This window comes from Lipophrys pholis, assembly GCF_963383615.2.
Source record: "Lipophrys pholis genome assembly, chromosome: 15".
Taxonomy (NCBI): Eukaryota; Metazoa; Chordata; class Actinopteri; order Blenniiformes; family Blenniidae; genus Lipophrys; species Lipophrys pholis.
The window spans coordinates 12,569,305-12,583,012 of NC_137642.1; the positions used below are offsets into that span (position 1 = coordinate 12,569,305).

The 13,708-nt window shown below is 41.6% G+C and overlaps 1 protein-coding gene across 1 annotated transcript in view; it reads left to right on the forward strand.

Annotated features, from left to right (window-relative positions):
* hpse2 (heparanase 2) overlaps positions 1-13,708 on the forward strand; it is a 51,240-nt gene that overhangs the window by 33,269 nt on the left and 4,263 nt on the right. The window contains exons 6-11 of the mRNA XM_080482401.1: positions 28-75; positions 6,085-6,178; positions 7,245-7,351; positions 7,479-7,593; positions 10,984-11,129; positions 13,326-13,472. Of these exons, the coding sequence (XP_080338527.1) occupies positions 28-75; positions 6,085-6,178; positions 7,245-7,351; positions 7,479-7,593; positions 10,984-11,129; positions 13,326-13,472 (657 nt within the window). The remainder of the gene's footprint in view (positions 1-27; positions 76-6,084; positions 6,179-7,244; positions 7,352-7,478; positions 7,594-10,983; positions 11,130-13,325; positions 13,473-13,708) is intronic.

Consider the following 13,708-nt stretch of genomic DNA (forward strand, 5'->3'; position numbering starts at 1 on the left):
ATCTGTGTGTTTTATTTTTTTTTCCAGGTTTATGAAGAGCGCTGGCGCTGTGGTAGATGCAGTTACGTGGCAACAGTAGGTATTTTACCCTTTTTTTGTCTTTTGATAATTTTATTTGTAGAAAACCCCGAGCTGAACTACAGTCCACACATCTTAGCGGCCATAAATCTGCCATCGCGGTTCATGGAGTGTTTTTCCATCATTATCACCACTCACTATAATGCAGTAGCCAGCAACAGCCATTATCAACACCTTTTTCTGAGAGAGACTGATGGATAATATGGAGAACTGGGTTTATACAACAAACGGAACAACAGGAAAGGAGCCCGAGAGACAGCGTGCGGTTGAATTAAGAACACCTGACATTTGTCTATAGTATACATGGCAGGAATGCATACAAATATCAGTGGTTTGATCTTTTTTTCCCTTGTGTTGTATCGAGTGTGTCTTTCGTAAAGTGTGTACTAAACGAGGCGCCCACTGTAAGCTCAGGAAAAGCCTGATCATTAAGGTGAAGGTCAGGTCTAATTAGGAGAAATTAGAAGAAACAGAAGGTGGAAGGGCTGTCAGTAAGGCTTCGAAAAACACCACCCACACTGTTAAAATCAAACCATATGCTCTGGCTCATTCCCTCTGTCATTTAGCCTGTTTTACACGAGAGGGTCCAGATTCCAGTCTAACCAGGCTGCGTGACAGAAACTCTGACCTCCACAAAAGAAGCCAACCTCATAAAAGTGGAGACCACTCATTAACACGTCTACGCCATAGGTTTTACTCCGCTGCATCTGTCTTTGGTTGTTGTTTTGAATCAGGCTTAGCAGGTTTCATTAACAGTGTTTCATTCAGTGGTCTTCTTTGGAAGCTTGTGATGATGAAACAAGTTTGTGAGTGTAGTTCCTCTTTGTTCTGACACAAATATATGTGGTTTGCATTTTATAGTACGACAGTTTTTCCTTGAATTCACATTTGTAACATCTGTTTGGTTCCAGCAATGTGAATTCTTGTGTATTTTTCAGTCTCTTCTGCAATATTTTCCTTCCCTTTTAAAGAATGAGGCCAATTTATTTTTGTAAAGACACAACACAGCTGAAGATTTGCTCTTATTACAAGTTTCACCGCTTCACTCTGTTCTTTATCTTGAGGTAAAAATGATTTACAGTACTATAATATAAAGAGAAAATCTCTGTCACTGCTCCATGTTTTGGTTTTATTTCGGCCTTTAATATTTCTGACATTTCTGTTTCTCCACCCAGACATCGGAGGGAAATAAAGTTTTATTTGTGTTGCAGGAGAAGGTGTTTTTTTTTTTTTTTTTTTTTTTGTCTAGACAATTTTCTTTTGATGGAAAGTGTTTTGTGTGGAAAGAGTGACTGTGTCACTGACCAGACATCGTTTCTGGAATGGAACGCACCTATTCAATTATTAAATGTCTGTTTTTTTAGCTGCCCTTGGATGCATGACTTTAGCACACTCCTCCGTTTGGTCGGGGATCACATGTCTCAACACCTGCTTGGCAGATTGTTGTGAAACGTTTTACAAACACTCGGTCCTCCAGAGGATGGGTACTCACGCTGATTCTCTGACGTTTCCTCCAGCACTGACATGAGGTTGACATTTGCGGTTTTAAAAAAACATATACTTAAGATAAACACTTAACTACAGCCAGGCCGTCTCACCCTCTGCGTAGTGAGCCACCTTACCTTCAGGGGTGGCGTCATGGCGGGAGATCTCGGTCTGTCAGAAGTGTGTGATCACATGGCTGCCAGAGTCAACTATGAAAATATGAGAAGGTTTGGATGCCCTTGGGCAAAGCAACTAATGTGAGCCTAATTGTTCCAGTGATGGGTCATTGGTGGTGTGAACATCTGGGTGTGAAGTAAACAAGCAAACGGCCCCCTGCTAAACTACCATTGCCTTTGAGCTGTTCTTGGACTGTTGGTTGTGACCTGAAAAGGATTCAAAACCATTCATTTACAGAATATTTACATTTTTCTTTTTTGCTTTTGAGTTTTCACAAGCCAGAATTACAACTCATCCCCACATCTTTGCTTGAAGGACAGCCGGATTACATGGAGGGGAGAAAAAAAGGATTAGTTTTGTGATCTCCCCCAGAAGGAGAAGCACAGAGGGACTGTAAATTCACTCATGTCCTCATGAGGGATGCTCTGTTTCCTTCAGCTGATGTGGTGATGGATTGAGCTGATGTAGCCTGCTGGTCCACATTAAGGGAACACGTCCGCTTTCTGCTACTGCTCACCGATGTTTCATGCTCACTGTTTTAAACTGTACCTGTCAGCATTTACATTTTACCTTTTAATATCTTCAGATACCCTTTTTCTTATACTCATCAGGAGCCATCCGTGCCGAGGAGGTGACATAATTCACATAATCAAGACAGCAACAATTGTTAACAGCTGAAACCTCGTAACTGTGTCTTAAATTGATCATTACTTGACAAAATGAGTGCAAATCCTCATCCTGTACAGCTTTGTGTATTTAATTCAAGATGTTTAAGAGGTACCATGATAGATTTGTTTCATCTCGGTTTTGAGATCCAGGGACTTCATGATATCAAGATAAACACACTCACCTCACAGCAAAAAAGAATTAATGTTAGTCCTCTGCGTGCAGGGGTTTTCTCTGGCTACTTTACTCCCATTCCCCAAACACATGAGTATCTTGCATTTGTTGCTGACTTGATATTGCCTGAAGCTAAAATAAAACATTATTCATACACACCAAAGAATTGATCAAAATGTAATTGAAGACAATAGAATTAAAAGAAAGTTAAAAGACAGTTAAAAGCATATAAGATTGTAAAGAGATGCTATAATATGTTGTATTTCAATAGGTCAGGAATTCCTTGATGTTATATTTCCATTGGTCACCAGACTGGACCTTAGGCAAAAAGTAGTGTGTAGTCACACTGTAGTGTGTGATGAGAACCAAATGATTTGTATCCAGCCAGAGCTCTGGAGCTCGGGACTTCTCATATCCTATGAAGAACATTTTTACAAGGTTAAGCTCAGATTGCAACACTTGCATGGCCCCACCTGAACTGAACCCAGCTGCTGCTCTCTGCAGTTTGGTTGAAACATTAGTTGTTTCCACAGACTTTTCACGCAGAGATTTAGGAAGGTTTGTCTTTGATTTTAAATCTTTCAGTGCTCCAGGTTATATGATTGCCTGGTGTACTTGTCTTATTTTTGTTTCTGATTAGGAATATTATTGGCTGCCACTCACTCGGTAACATGATCAACTTCACTGCGAATCCAACATTTTGTTGGAATTCTTTCCAGTTCTGGCAAAAGCAAAATCAATCGTGCTCGATCGAATTTAATATGATATGAAAGTGTCTTTGAGAAAAGCTTTGTTCATTTTGAAATTCAGTATAGAACCGAATCTCCATTAAAAAGTCATTTGATCTTTCATGCAGAGTGCTTTCCTGTTGCACAAGTGCCACCAAGGATTTGATGATGTTACAACTGATTATTGGGGAGTGCATTTGGCATCGATTCTAAAGTTTCCCTCCAAAAGTTCCATCATGGTGAGGCCGATATCGATTTCTGATTTGGAGTAATGGGAAATAAAGAACTTCCCTTCTTCGCCAGGCATTATGCTCATAGCCAGAGGTTAACATACAAAACTGCAGTTCGTACTATGCAATGACTGACTTGTGAAGCAGAGGGATTTTGGTAGAATTGGTAGAGATTTGTCATCAAAATCATCCAAAAAAACAACAACACAGGATCCTGTTGCATTCTTGATGCAAAGCAGCTTGAACTTAATAAATAAAAAGTTTTAGTTCAGTGTTTATTATTTTACCATCCGGTGTTTCCACTGCTTAAATACTGAATATACTTTTTTATGTGCAATAATGGATGGATGGATGGATGGATGGATGGATGGATGTACATTTTATGTACATGCAGCTTATTACCACATAATGGATTTGCCAACAGCTGAAGTTGTTTGTTGCTTACAGCCACTTATAAAAGTGAGGCACTACGGTCTCACGCAGGAAGCAACAGTAACCTGGGGTGAGAACGAGATCAATCAGGACCTAACAGAAAATTATAACATCTATTTTTCTTTGTTCAAGCAGGACAAGGTGCCCTGGACAGAAACAGTTCTGAGGTGCCTTCCCTTCACAATAGCTAGCTGAACTTGCTCCTACAATTGCAGATTTCAGTTTTTTTATTCATATGTTGATCATTGCAAATCAGTTATCTCTGATGACCATGGAAAAGACTTCTAATAATGTGTGTGTGAGTGTGTGTGGAAAGAATTCAGCAAGGTGTAAGTGTATGAAGTTATTGTAAAGAGGGAGAGATGGCACTGACAATTTAGGCTGTCGCCAAAACAACAATATAATTAAGAGAATAGCTGCTCCTTTGAACGATGTACAGAACTTCACACAGAGTCGCTTCTGTCAAAACAACTAAATTGGACTTAGACATGTCTAAATGCATTAGCTCTGTTGGCTGTACATGTGGACTGTTCATATAAGACTGAATATGTTTCAGTTCTGACTTCCACTGTTTTTGAATGAGGTTGAAAGAAGCTGGTGACTGATTCCGCTGTTAAATTCCCAAAATACCAGGATACTGCTTAGCACGACATCTGAGCAAGTGTAATACTGTCACAGTACTTTTCTTAATTAACTGACTTTGCCAAAGAATAATAGAACAAGAACCATGTTTCCCTCTGCAGTGCAAATCAGATGTCAGTGCTTTTTATGGGACCTGAAACATGAACTTGAATGTGTGGTTGGTGCTTTCTGGTCTCCCTCTCTTGGACTCCTGCGGAGTATGTAGGAGAGGATTTCTGTCTGGCCACAGGATAATGTTCCTCAGGACTCCGGCTCCCAATAAATTCTTCTGTCATCATGCTCTCTTAACTTCATTTCCTATTTACGTCTCTCTTTGTGTCCTCATCTTTCTCACACACAACATCGTAGCAAATGGATGTTTGTTTTAGTCAGCCTTAGTCTGAACTATTGGTGCTCTGACTTTTTTTCTCTATATCATATGTGATCGTGCAGTTTAACAGGAAATTGGATTATTGGTCCACTGAACTCAGTCCCTTTTATGTCATCGCTGGTTAAATACTATAAACTATACGTTTGAAGGTAATTGGTTACAATACATACTGTATTTGGGTTATTGATCAGTGTTGCAAAATATTTGGGGATATGATGATTGACTGGAGACAGGGTGTATCCAGGATACAAGCTGGCTGGCTGGCTGGCTGGCTGGCTGGATGGATGGATGGATGGATGGATGGATGGATGGATGGATGGATGGATGGATCATCATTTAACCAGCATTGTCCAACTAGAATTGTTTATTCATAATGGAACAAACCAAACATATCTGATATTGGAACATAAACCTTTTCACAATGTTGTGAAAACGATTACTTGTTTTGCGTTTGATCAGAGCAACACAGAAAGCTTTTGGAACAGAGACAAAGGAAAGCTGGGAAAGTAAATGACACTAATAGATAACTGCTGGAGGAGCATTTTGCAGCCCAACTGTGTATGAGAAGAACAGCTTAGAGGCATGAAGAAGTGAATGCCTCGGGAGCTTAACTTCTCTTCCAGCCTCGTCGCCCAACCTCATATGGCTTTAAGTAAACGTTTCTTCAAGGCACATAATCGCTTCAGTATCTCTGAAGGTTCTTGGTTTTACAGTTGGAGTCTCACCTGTGGAAAAAAATGCAAAATATTTGGAACAACGTCAGTAAGAAATTCCCTGAAACAGGCTTCTTTTTTTTTGGTTCCACCATGTGAAGCACAGGATATCATCAAACAGTTCCCGAATCAATCCAAACAGGCAAGTTAAAGCTCTGTCATACAAAGACCAGGTCAAATGTGAACACAATTAGAGTCATTGGCGTCTTCCCTGGGCCAAAGATAATCTAAAACGGACTGAGACTAAATCGAAAAATGTTCTGTGGTCAGTGTGTAGCTTTCAGTTTATTCTCACCATCTGTGCCCTGAAATAATCGTGTTTGTTGGTCACCTCGTAAAATTGCAAAGAGTGTTTCTCTCACAGTGTTTTTCTTGCCTTTCTGTTACAGTTATTACATGGATGGCAGAGTGAACAAGGCGGAGGACTTCCTCAAAACTCGCCTCTTGGACACGCTTACAGAGCAGCTCACTAAAGTCACCAAAGTAATGAAGTTTCTGTCTTAAATACTAAACTGCCAGCGTCATAAATTTCAGTTCATATGAAAGGCCCGTAGATTCCCGACATGTGGCAAACTGGTAAAGTCATGAACACTTGACGTGCATTATAAAGTCAAAATATCCAACATGAATTTCAGAAGTCACGTTGGTTTTTTTTTTCCTCCTCTGAAAGTTTCAGTGCAGGATATTAAGGAATATTTCATTTTAATCACGGCATATATTTGTATTTCTTTTGAGTTAGCGGAGTCGTGGTTCACTCGGCTCTCAGATAGTCTTAGTGATGAAAAAGCCACATGGGTGAACCACAACAGAGTGAAAGTGTAATGTCGACCATGAGGTAAGATTATCAATACTAGCTGCTGGAGTTTTGAGAGGTGAGCACAGCCAAAAGGGCCTTAGGAGAAAATACTGCAATCATTCCTATGAAGAAAACTTAAAACATGCAGTGATATGCTGCGGAGAGCCTTTGTGTTTAACCCAGCAGGGAATGAAACGACATCTTCTATCTATTGGGTTTGCTCGTGTTTTCATTACTTTGTATGTTTTGTGATATTTCAAATTTTTAGATCTGTTTTTTTTTTTTTTTTACAAACTAAAAATGCTTTAATGGGTTGCAGAGTCACTGTGAGTGGAAATTAAAGTTGTAACGATGTTATAATAAAAACACAGAATGGAAACGCTCCAAAAAGAAAAATAGAAGCAAGGCGTTTATATTCCTACTCATTTTTCATCTCTAAACTTCAATTATTTGCACAGATTCTACACCTTACATACAACAATCATCACAATTTCTGAAAATCCGAAATGTATTATTATATTCCAGTCCTAAATAATTGATTAAATCCCAGGTAGCAATACAAAATATAAACAAATTTCATGATAACAGCTTGGGTTTAACTTTTTTAAGCAGTTTTTTGTTTTTTTTAAGTTGGCGTTTTAACATTATTTAGGCTCACCTGCTAACCTGTTTCTCAGATCGGAGTGTTTTTAATAGTATTTGATTTCAAGTCAGTCAGTCTCCTGTGTTGATGAGCCGTTTTGCTCATTGCAGGTTGTGAACACATATACCCCTGGTAAGAAGGTGTGGCTGGGTGGACTCGGGCCAGCGTGGGCCGGAGGCATCAATAATCTCTCAGACACGTACGCTGCCAGCTTCCTGTAAGTTCTGTTATCATCTTGTTTCTTTTAAACATAAACACTTAAGACTTTGAGGTAATACCCATCCTATCAAGAGAACTTTATACATCACAACCAAGTGATTTTTGTGTGTGTGCGTGTGTTTCAGGTGGGCGAACACACTGGGTATGGCCGCCATGCAGGGCGTTGACGTTGTCTTGCGTCACTCATTCTTCGACTACGGATATACACACCTCGTGGACCAGCATTTTAACCCTTTACCCGTGAGTCTTTTGTCTTTCCACTCAGCGAGGATTGCAATAATAATGTCACACCGTCTGGGCACCACTGACAAAGACGCGACCTGAGACGTCCTGGAGCTTTTCTGCACAAGACCCCGTCCCCTGACGGCACTTCTCGCTCTTTCCCGTGGGAGCTATTAGCTGAGATGAAAGGCGTTTAGTGGTGATGAGTGGTTGGACGAGGGGGCGAAATGCCATGTAACCTTAGCTCTTTATCAGTAGCCCAGGACAGTGTCACTGCTCCCCTCAACCCCCCCATCATAAATGTGTGCTTCTCTGTGTGAGACAGTTGGCCGGTGAGAGAGCTGCAACCGGAGATTTTGATACGCAGGCCTGTTTTGTAAAATAGCCGTGCAGAGTGGAGCTGATCACTGCCAAGCTTTGCCTCAGGTTTGCTTGGAACTATACAGGGGCAAACATACGAAGCAAAGTCGATCCACAGCAATGTGTGAATCATTTATTACACTCTGTGTCTATTCGCAGGGTTGGTCTGTGTGGCTAAAAAAATGTTTTAACACCTCATATATGCATAATGCTAAGTCTTAAACAATAGCCCCTGCCTATGAAATTGTTTTAAGAGGGGTACTTTTTTTTTGCCTTTTCTGTGTGTTAAACTAAATTCACTTCGCTGAAAAAGGTAAGCGTGAAGAGGTGTTAAAATGCCACCATGAGCCAAGTTCTTAAAAAAAGATTTATTAAGTTCATAAAAAATGGGTTTATATCAAGCTGAGGCACAACAGGAGCACGAGGCGTCCATTAATGGCACCGATAGTAAATCATTGTTTGTAAAACAAAGGAGAAAGTTGGTTGTGTCTTACGTTGGTGAACTCGAATGAGGATTTACAATAAAGAAAGAAAACTACAATTTCAGCTGCTCATGTTCTTGGGATCAGGAATCACTTAGTTCTGAAAAACCCGACTATAGATCTTCAATAAACCCCTCATTAGTGCCCATTTGAAATTCACTATTACCTCCCTTCCACTGTGAGATGTTAAAGTATCCAGTTGGCCTCACCGCTCCTCCCTGTTTGTCTCCGTGTTCTTTTCTGGGAATGTCGGCCTCCCGCTAGGATCACAATGCTTTTAACATGGTTGGATGTCTGAGGGCTGCACCAGCCTACCTGCTGAGAGGATTCACTGCAGGGCCAACCTGTCCTCTGCACGGGAAATTTATGACTTGGCCCCTTCCCCTGTGGGATGACTCTTCTAGGATCCAGTCAAAGCCTCCAATCTACAATGACTTTACCACTTTTGCTCTTATGGTCTCATCCACCAACCTTTTTTTCTGGTCCTCTTGCCATAATATGTATCTTTTTGGCTCTTTTGTTTTGTTTTTATGCCGACATCTATTTCCCTCCAGAGTTGGACCATAAATATGAAAAAATGATTGTCGATCTTGTAGGAGATTCACTCTTTGTGGCGCCAAAACTCAGCCTGGCAGAAAGCAGAGAGGGCGCTTCTGTTTGGCAAGAAGAAATATATTTATTTTGGTGATTTAAAGCAAAGTTGACAAAGTGGACTGCGCTTACAATTTAGCCTGTTCCTAATGGTCCCTCGTGGGTTTGTAGCCTTCAAACCGCGCTTGTTGTGGATGCTCTAATACATTTTGATGATTTCCTGTTTTTATTTTTAGCAGCTGTTTTCTATTTATCATTTTATGAGCGGTCCAATTAAAGCATGCTGAAGATTTAAGGATAGTTAACTGCTTTGGGGATCTAGCGAAATTAAAAACACAGAAATATTATATGCCCTGTCAGAGGTAAAGTTCGAGGGGCTTTATGGTTAAATTGCTAGATTTAGAGATATGAGTCCCATCCAAGCAGCCTGACTCTCATTTGACCTATTTAATCAAACATAAAATTGTAATTGCTCATTTCCATATTATCGTCTTGTATTACCTCAACCTCTGTGCAGCCGGGGTTTAATTGGCTCGTGGCGGGTAGTGTTTTCCTCACATTACTGATGCACCCATGCCGGTTGCTCCTCCCATCTTATCTATCGTGTCTTTGCTTATGCATTAGTTTGATCGGGTGTTAAAGCGAAGGTCACTGCTGAGGTTTAATGTTTGTCGTCGGTCTCTGAAGGGAGAGTCTGGGGTGAGAGAGAAGTGATAAAAAACAAGGAGACAGGAAAACAGGAAAATGGCTTAAACCACTGAAGATCCCGGACCTCAGCTGATATTCCACAGCGAGACAAAAAGAGTATTCGATTTCACCAGTTTTGGCTTGTCAGGTGTCAATTGAAAATATACGTGTTATTCTGCTTTGAACAAGAGAATATAGTATCACTCTGACCACTTTTCACCTTTTCCCCCCCAAAAAAGGACAAAAACTCAAGATTCAGAGCTGCTCTTTGTTTCATACACTATGTATTAATCACAGATCACAGTTCTGGCCATACATCCATTCATCCATCCATCCCTTTGGCCGCTACCAGCACTATACTGTTCTATACTGTGCTCTGCTTCTTCGATGCCTTGGCAGCAAATTAAGTTAAAGCCTGCGTGGAAAAAAGAAGCCCTTAAATGTTGCCATATGCAGGATTGCATGGGAACTTCCTGAGGAACACATGTTGTTCTGGGTCTCTCGGAGAGGTGTTGAGTCTGTGTAGTCTATCGAGTGAGAGTGGACCACTCAACAACCACGAGCAATTCTCCATGTCGAATAATATTTGGTGAAAATGTCACATTACGGGCCTGTCATTTCTGGACTGGTTGGCGGCTGTGAGATATAATGTGACATGTTACATGTGACAGTCAGTTCCAGCTAAATGGTCAGTGTCAAAGTGCTGATGTTTTTGAAATAGGAGGTGTTTGTGGACTAAATCTCCTTTCTTTTCCTCCCCTACACAGAGTATCGGCTTTGTTGCCATTTTCTTTAATGTTTATGAAAACTAACAGGCTTAGTCATTTACTGAATGAACAGAATTGAGATTTCAGTGATATTTCTTTTTATTGGAATCCACTGCTGTAAATCGTTAAAAAAAGAAATAAAATACAAAGAAACTGCGATTAAAACATCATCAAAGTAATAAAACATACATTTTATCCTGTGTTGGTTTTCATTATTTATGTAACTTGAAAAATTTAATAATCCAAAAATGTTGCCAAAGAGCAGCAAATAACGACAAAACTTTATAACTGTCCACAAAACAAATGAGTATAACAGTGTAACTAGACCGTTTTTATTTTCCAGTGTTGAAGGATAGAAAGTACATGTTCACTGGTCGTCATTGTCCACTTGTTGAATGTACTCATAATCAGGACCCTTGCCATGAGCCTGACAAGGTTTCTAAATCAACTCTTATATTCCTGCAATCATTGTTATCGTTATTAATTGTGTGATCGTGCGTGCACGTGTGTTTCCCTCGCAGGACTACTGGTTCTCTCTGGTTTTCAAGCGCCTGGTTGGTCCCAGGGTTTTAGCCGTGCGGGTGGCTGGACTGCAGAGGAAGCCACAGCCAGGACGAGTCATACGAGACAAACTGCGTATCTATGCTCACTGCACCAGCTACTACAAGTACGTAACGCGGCTCGAATACAGTCCACTTTCAACCTGCAAGTGTGCAGCTTTCTTTTTTCTCTCTCTCTCTCTCTCTCTCTCTCCCCCCTTCTTTTGAGGGCTGACAGATGACAAAGCACACGTACTCATCGCCTCTCGATGAAGTGAGGCAACACTCGGGGAAACGTCCTTAAAGATCTCGACAGAAAGCAGACTGCCGCGGTTCAAACATTCTGTACTCCTTGCGTCTTCCTGCAAACACCTGAGGCGCGGTGTCTTTGGGGGACGAACAAAATCCCCAGCCAAGCCCGTTCGGCTTCCCATAAATAAGCAGGCAACAGACACCCGCTCATTCACAGCTCAGAGCCTATAAAACTTAACGGGTATCACTTATCAGGTGTGTGGGTTCTGTCTCCCTGCCGTCAAAGAGCCGCTGAAAGGCGTGCGATGCCTTCATCCCGTCTCGGATTGGCTGCAGGGGGATATTTGAGGGGAGGGGGGGAGGGGGAGGGACAATAAGGCAGTCTGTGCCGGGAGGAGATGAAGAGTGCCACCGTGGCCTGTTCAAGGTTATCATTTAACCCAGGCCGGCGACTGTCAGCACCAGGCTAGACTTACAGCCGTGCTCGTTTACAGGTGGAGCATCTCCTCCGAGAACAGCGGTGCACCCAACAGATGGACGGCCAATACAACGGGCCGGAGTTGCGTAACAAATAAAGAAGCGCGAGATCTAATGACATACAAGCACATATTTGGAATAGTTCTTAAACAAGTGTCCTCACTCGGCCGCCTGCTGTGTGGTGAAGTCAGGAGTAAATGAAAGGCCCACAACTTGCAACAGCTCCACTCAAGATCTCCATCATCTCAGGATTCATAGGATGAGACAGTAAAAAGCACTAAAGCAGCCCCTCTCGAATCCAACGCCAGTTCAGTTGTCGTTACTTCTGCCACTTTGTGGTTGAAGCAGTCAGTCCCTAAGTGGACAAACCACTGCCGTCTCTGCGGTTTGACTGTACCATATTAGACAGCAAAGAACCTAAACGTGTCCAGGCAGTCGGTGGTTGGAGAAGTCTCTGCGGATTAGACATTTGACTTCCACTGCCCTTTTACCCCTTTTAGTGGTTTGCATGGCATTTTTGTGTTTTCACTTTCCAGTGACGCTCCAACTTCAAACACCACCAACACATGTTTACGTTTCTGGTTTGGATCTCGGAAGAGCCTCGTCGTTTGAAAGGCCTGAGACGTACTTATCTCTCCCTCCATCTCAGCGTCGGACCTATCACTCGGAGTATTGGTCTATAGTTCTCAGAAACAAAAGCTCCAGAAGTGTAGCACAGAGCCACAAACCCAGTGTTGTTTCACATGGCAAATGTATTGAATATTGGGAACTCTGCAGGGTTATTGATATCAGTTCCTCGCCCCAAAATGCAGACAAACAATGAATCGAAAAATGAAAGCTGCAGACCAATAAGAATTGAAAGTGAGTGATAGCTGATGGCAGACATGTCGATCAGACGGTTTCGCCCTGACCCCGAACACCGTGGTTGACATGTGGTATTCACTACGGCTGTGTTGTCTTTGTCCTCATATCGCCGCTCTTATTAGATTTTATCATGTTTGTCTTCTCTGTCTCGCTAAGTTATTTACCTTTGACCAGTGTACCTCTCGAATTGTGTCCCCAGTGCTTTGCTCTAAGGAGAGGGACTCCCAACACTGTTGTCTGTGTAACTCAAGAAGTGTTGCCCTTTGTGTTCACACCCTTCGTCTGACCCGGCACCAGACTGCAGCAGGTTTTAATATGGGATACTGTACAAGCAGGCAGGTCTTTGCGCGAGATAGCCTCGATCGGAATGATCAAGCTAAAGATAAGGAATTGGGTTTTAATGCCTGGCGAAGCGCAACTTTCTACTTGAAGAAGTTCCTTTTTTTTTTAGACGTGCTTTATCTTTTCCTTTATTAATTTTCTGCGAGCCTTTTGATCCAGAGCAGATCAAGGAGTTGCGCTTTCGTCCTGTTACTATTTGAGAGAAATATCAAAAGATTTTTCTCCTCTTTGTAGTCATCTTTAATTATGGAGAATTTTATTCAGCGCGGCAACGTAACGTACGATGAAGCTCAATCGACAGATGTGCAGAGGAGCCTCTCTATTTAGTATCCTCCATGACTGTGGCATGAAAAATGACGTTCTCTTTGTTTTCTGTGTCACGGCACCAGTCATAACTACGTGAGGGGGTCGATAACGATCTACATCATCAATCTCCATCGGTCGCGGAAAAAAATCAAGCTGGCGGGAACGTTACGGAACAAAACGGTGCATCAGTACCTGCTGCAGCCCTACGGCACGGACGGACTCAGAGCCAAGTCAGTACTACTCTCTCTGGTTTGACCTCCCTTGTTTAGCCCAATCAAACACAACAAATCCTCCACAGAAAGGCTTAAAAGTCCTGTTATAGCTTTTATAAAAATAAAGAGACAAACCAAATATTTCTTTTCTCATCATGACTATATCTCAGGTTTTTTTTGTTTTGTTTTTATTAAAAAGGTTTTCTAATGGATAAAAGATAGGAACAAGTGGAAATAAAAGTTTGCTAAACAAC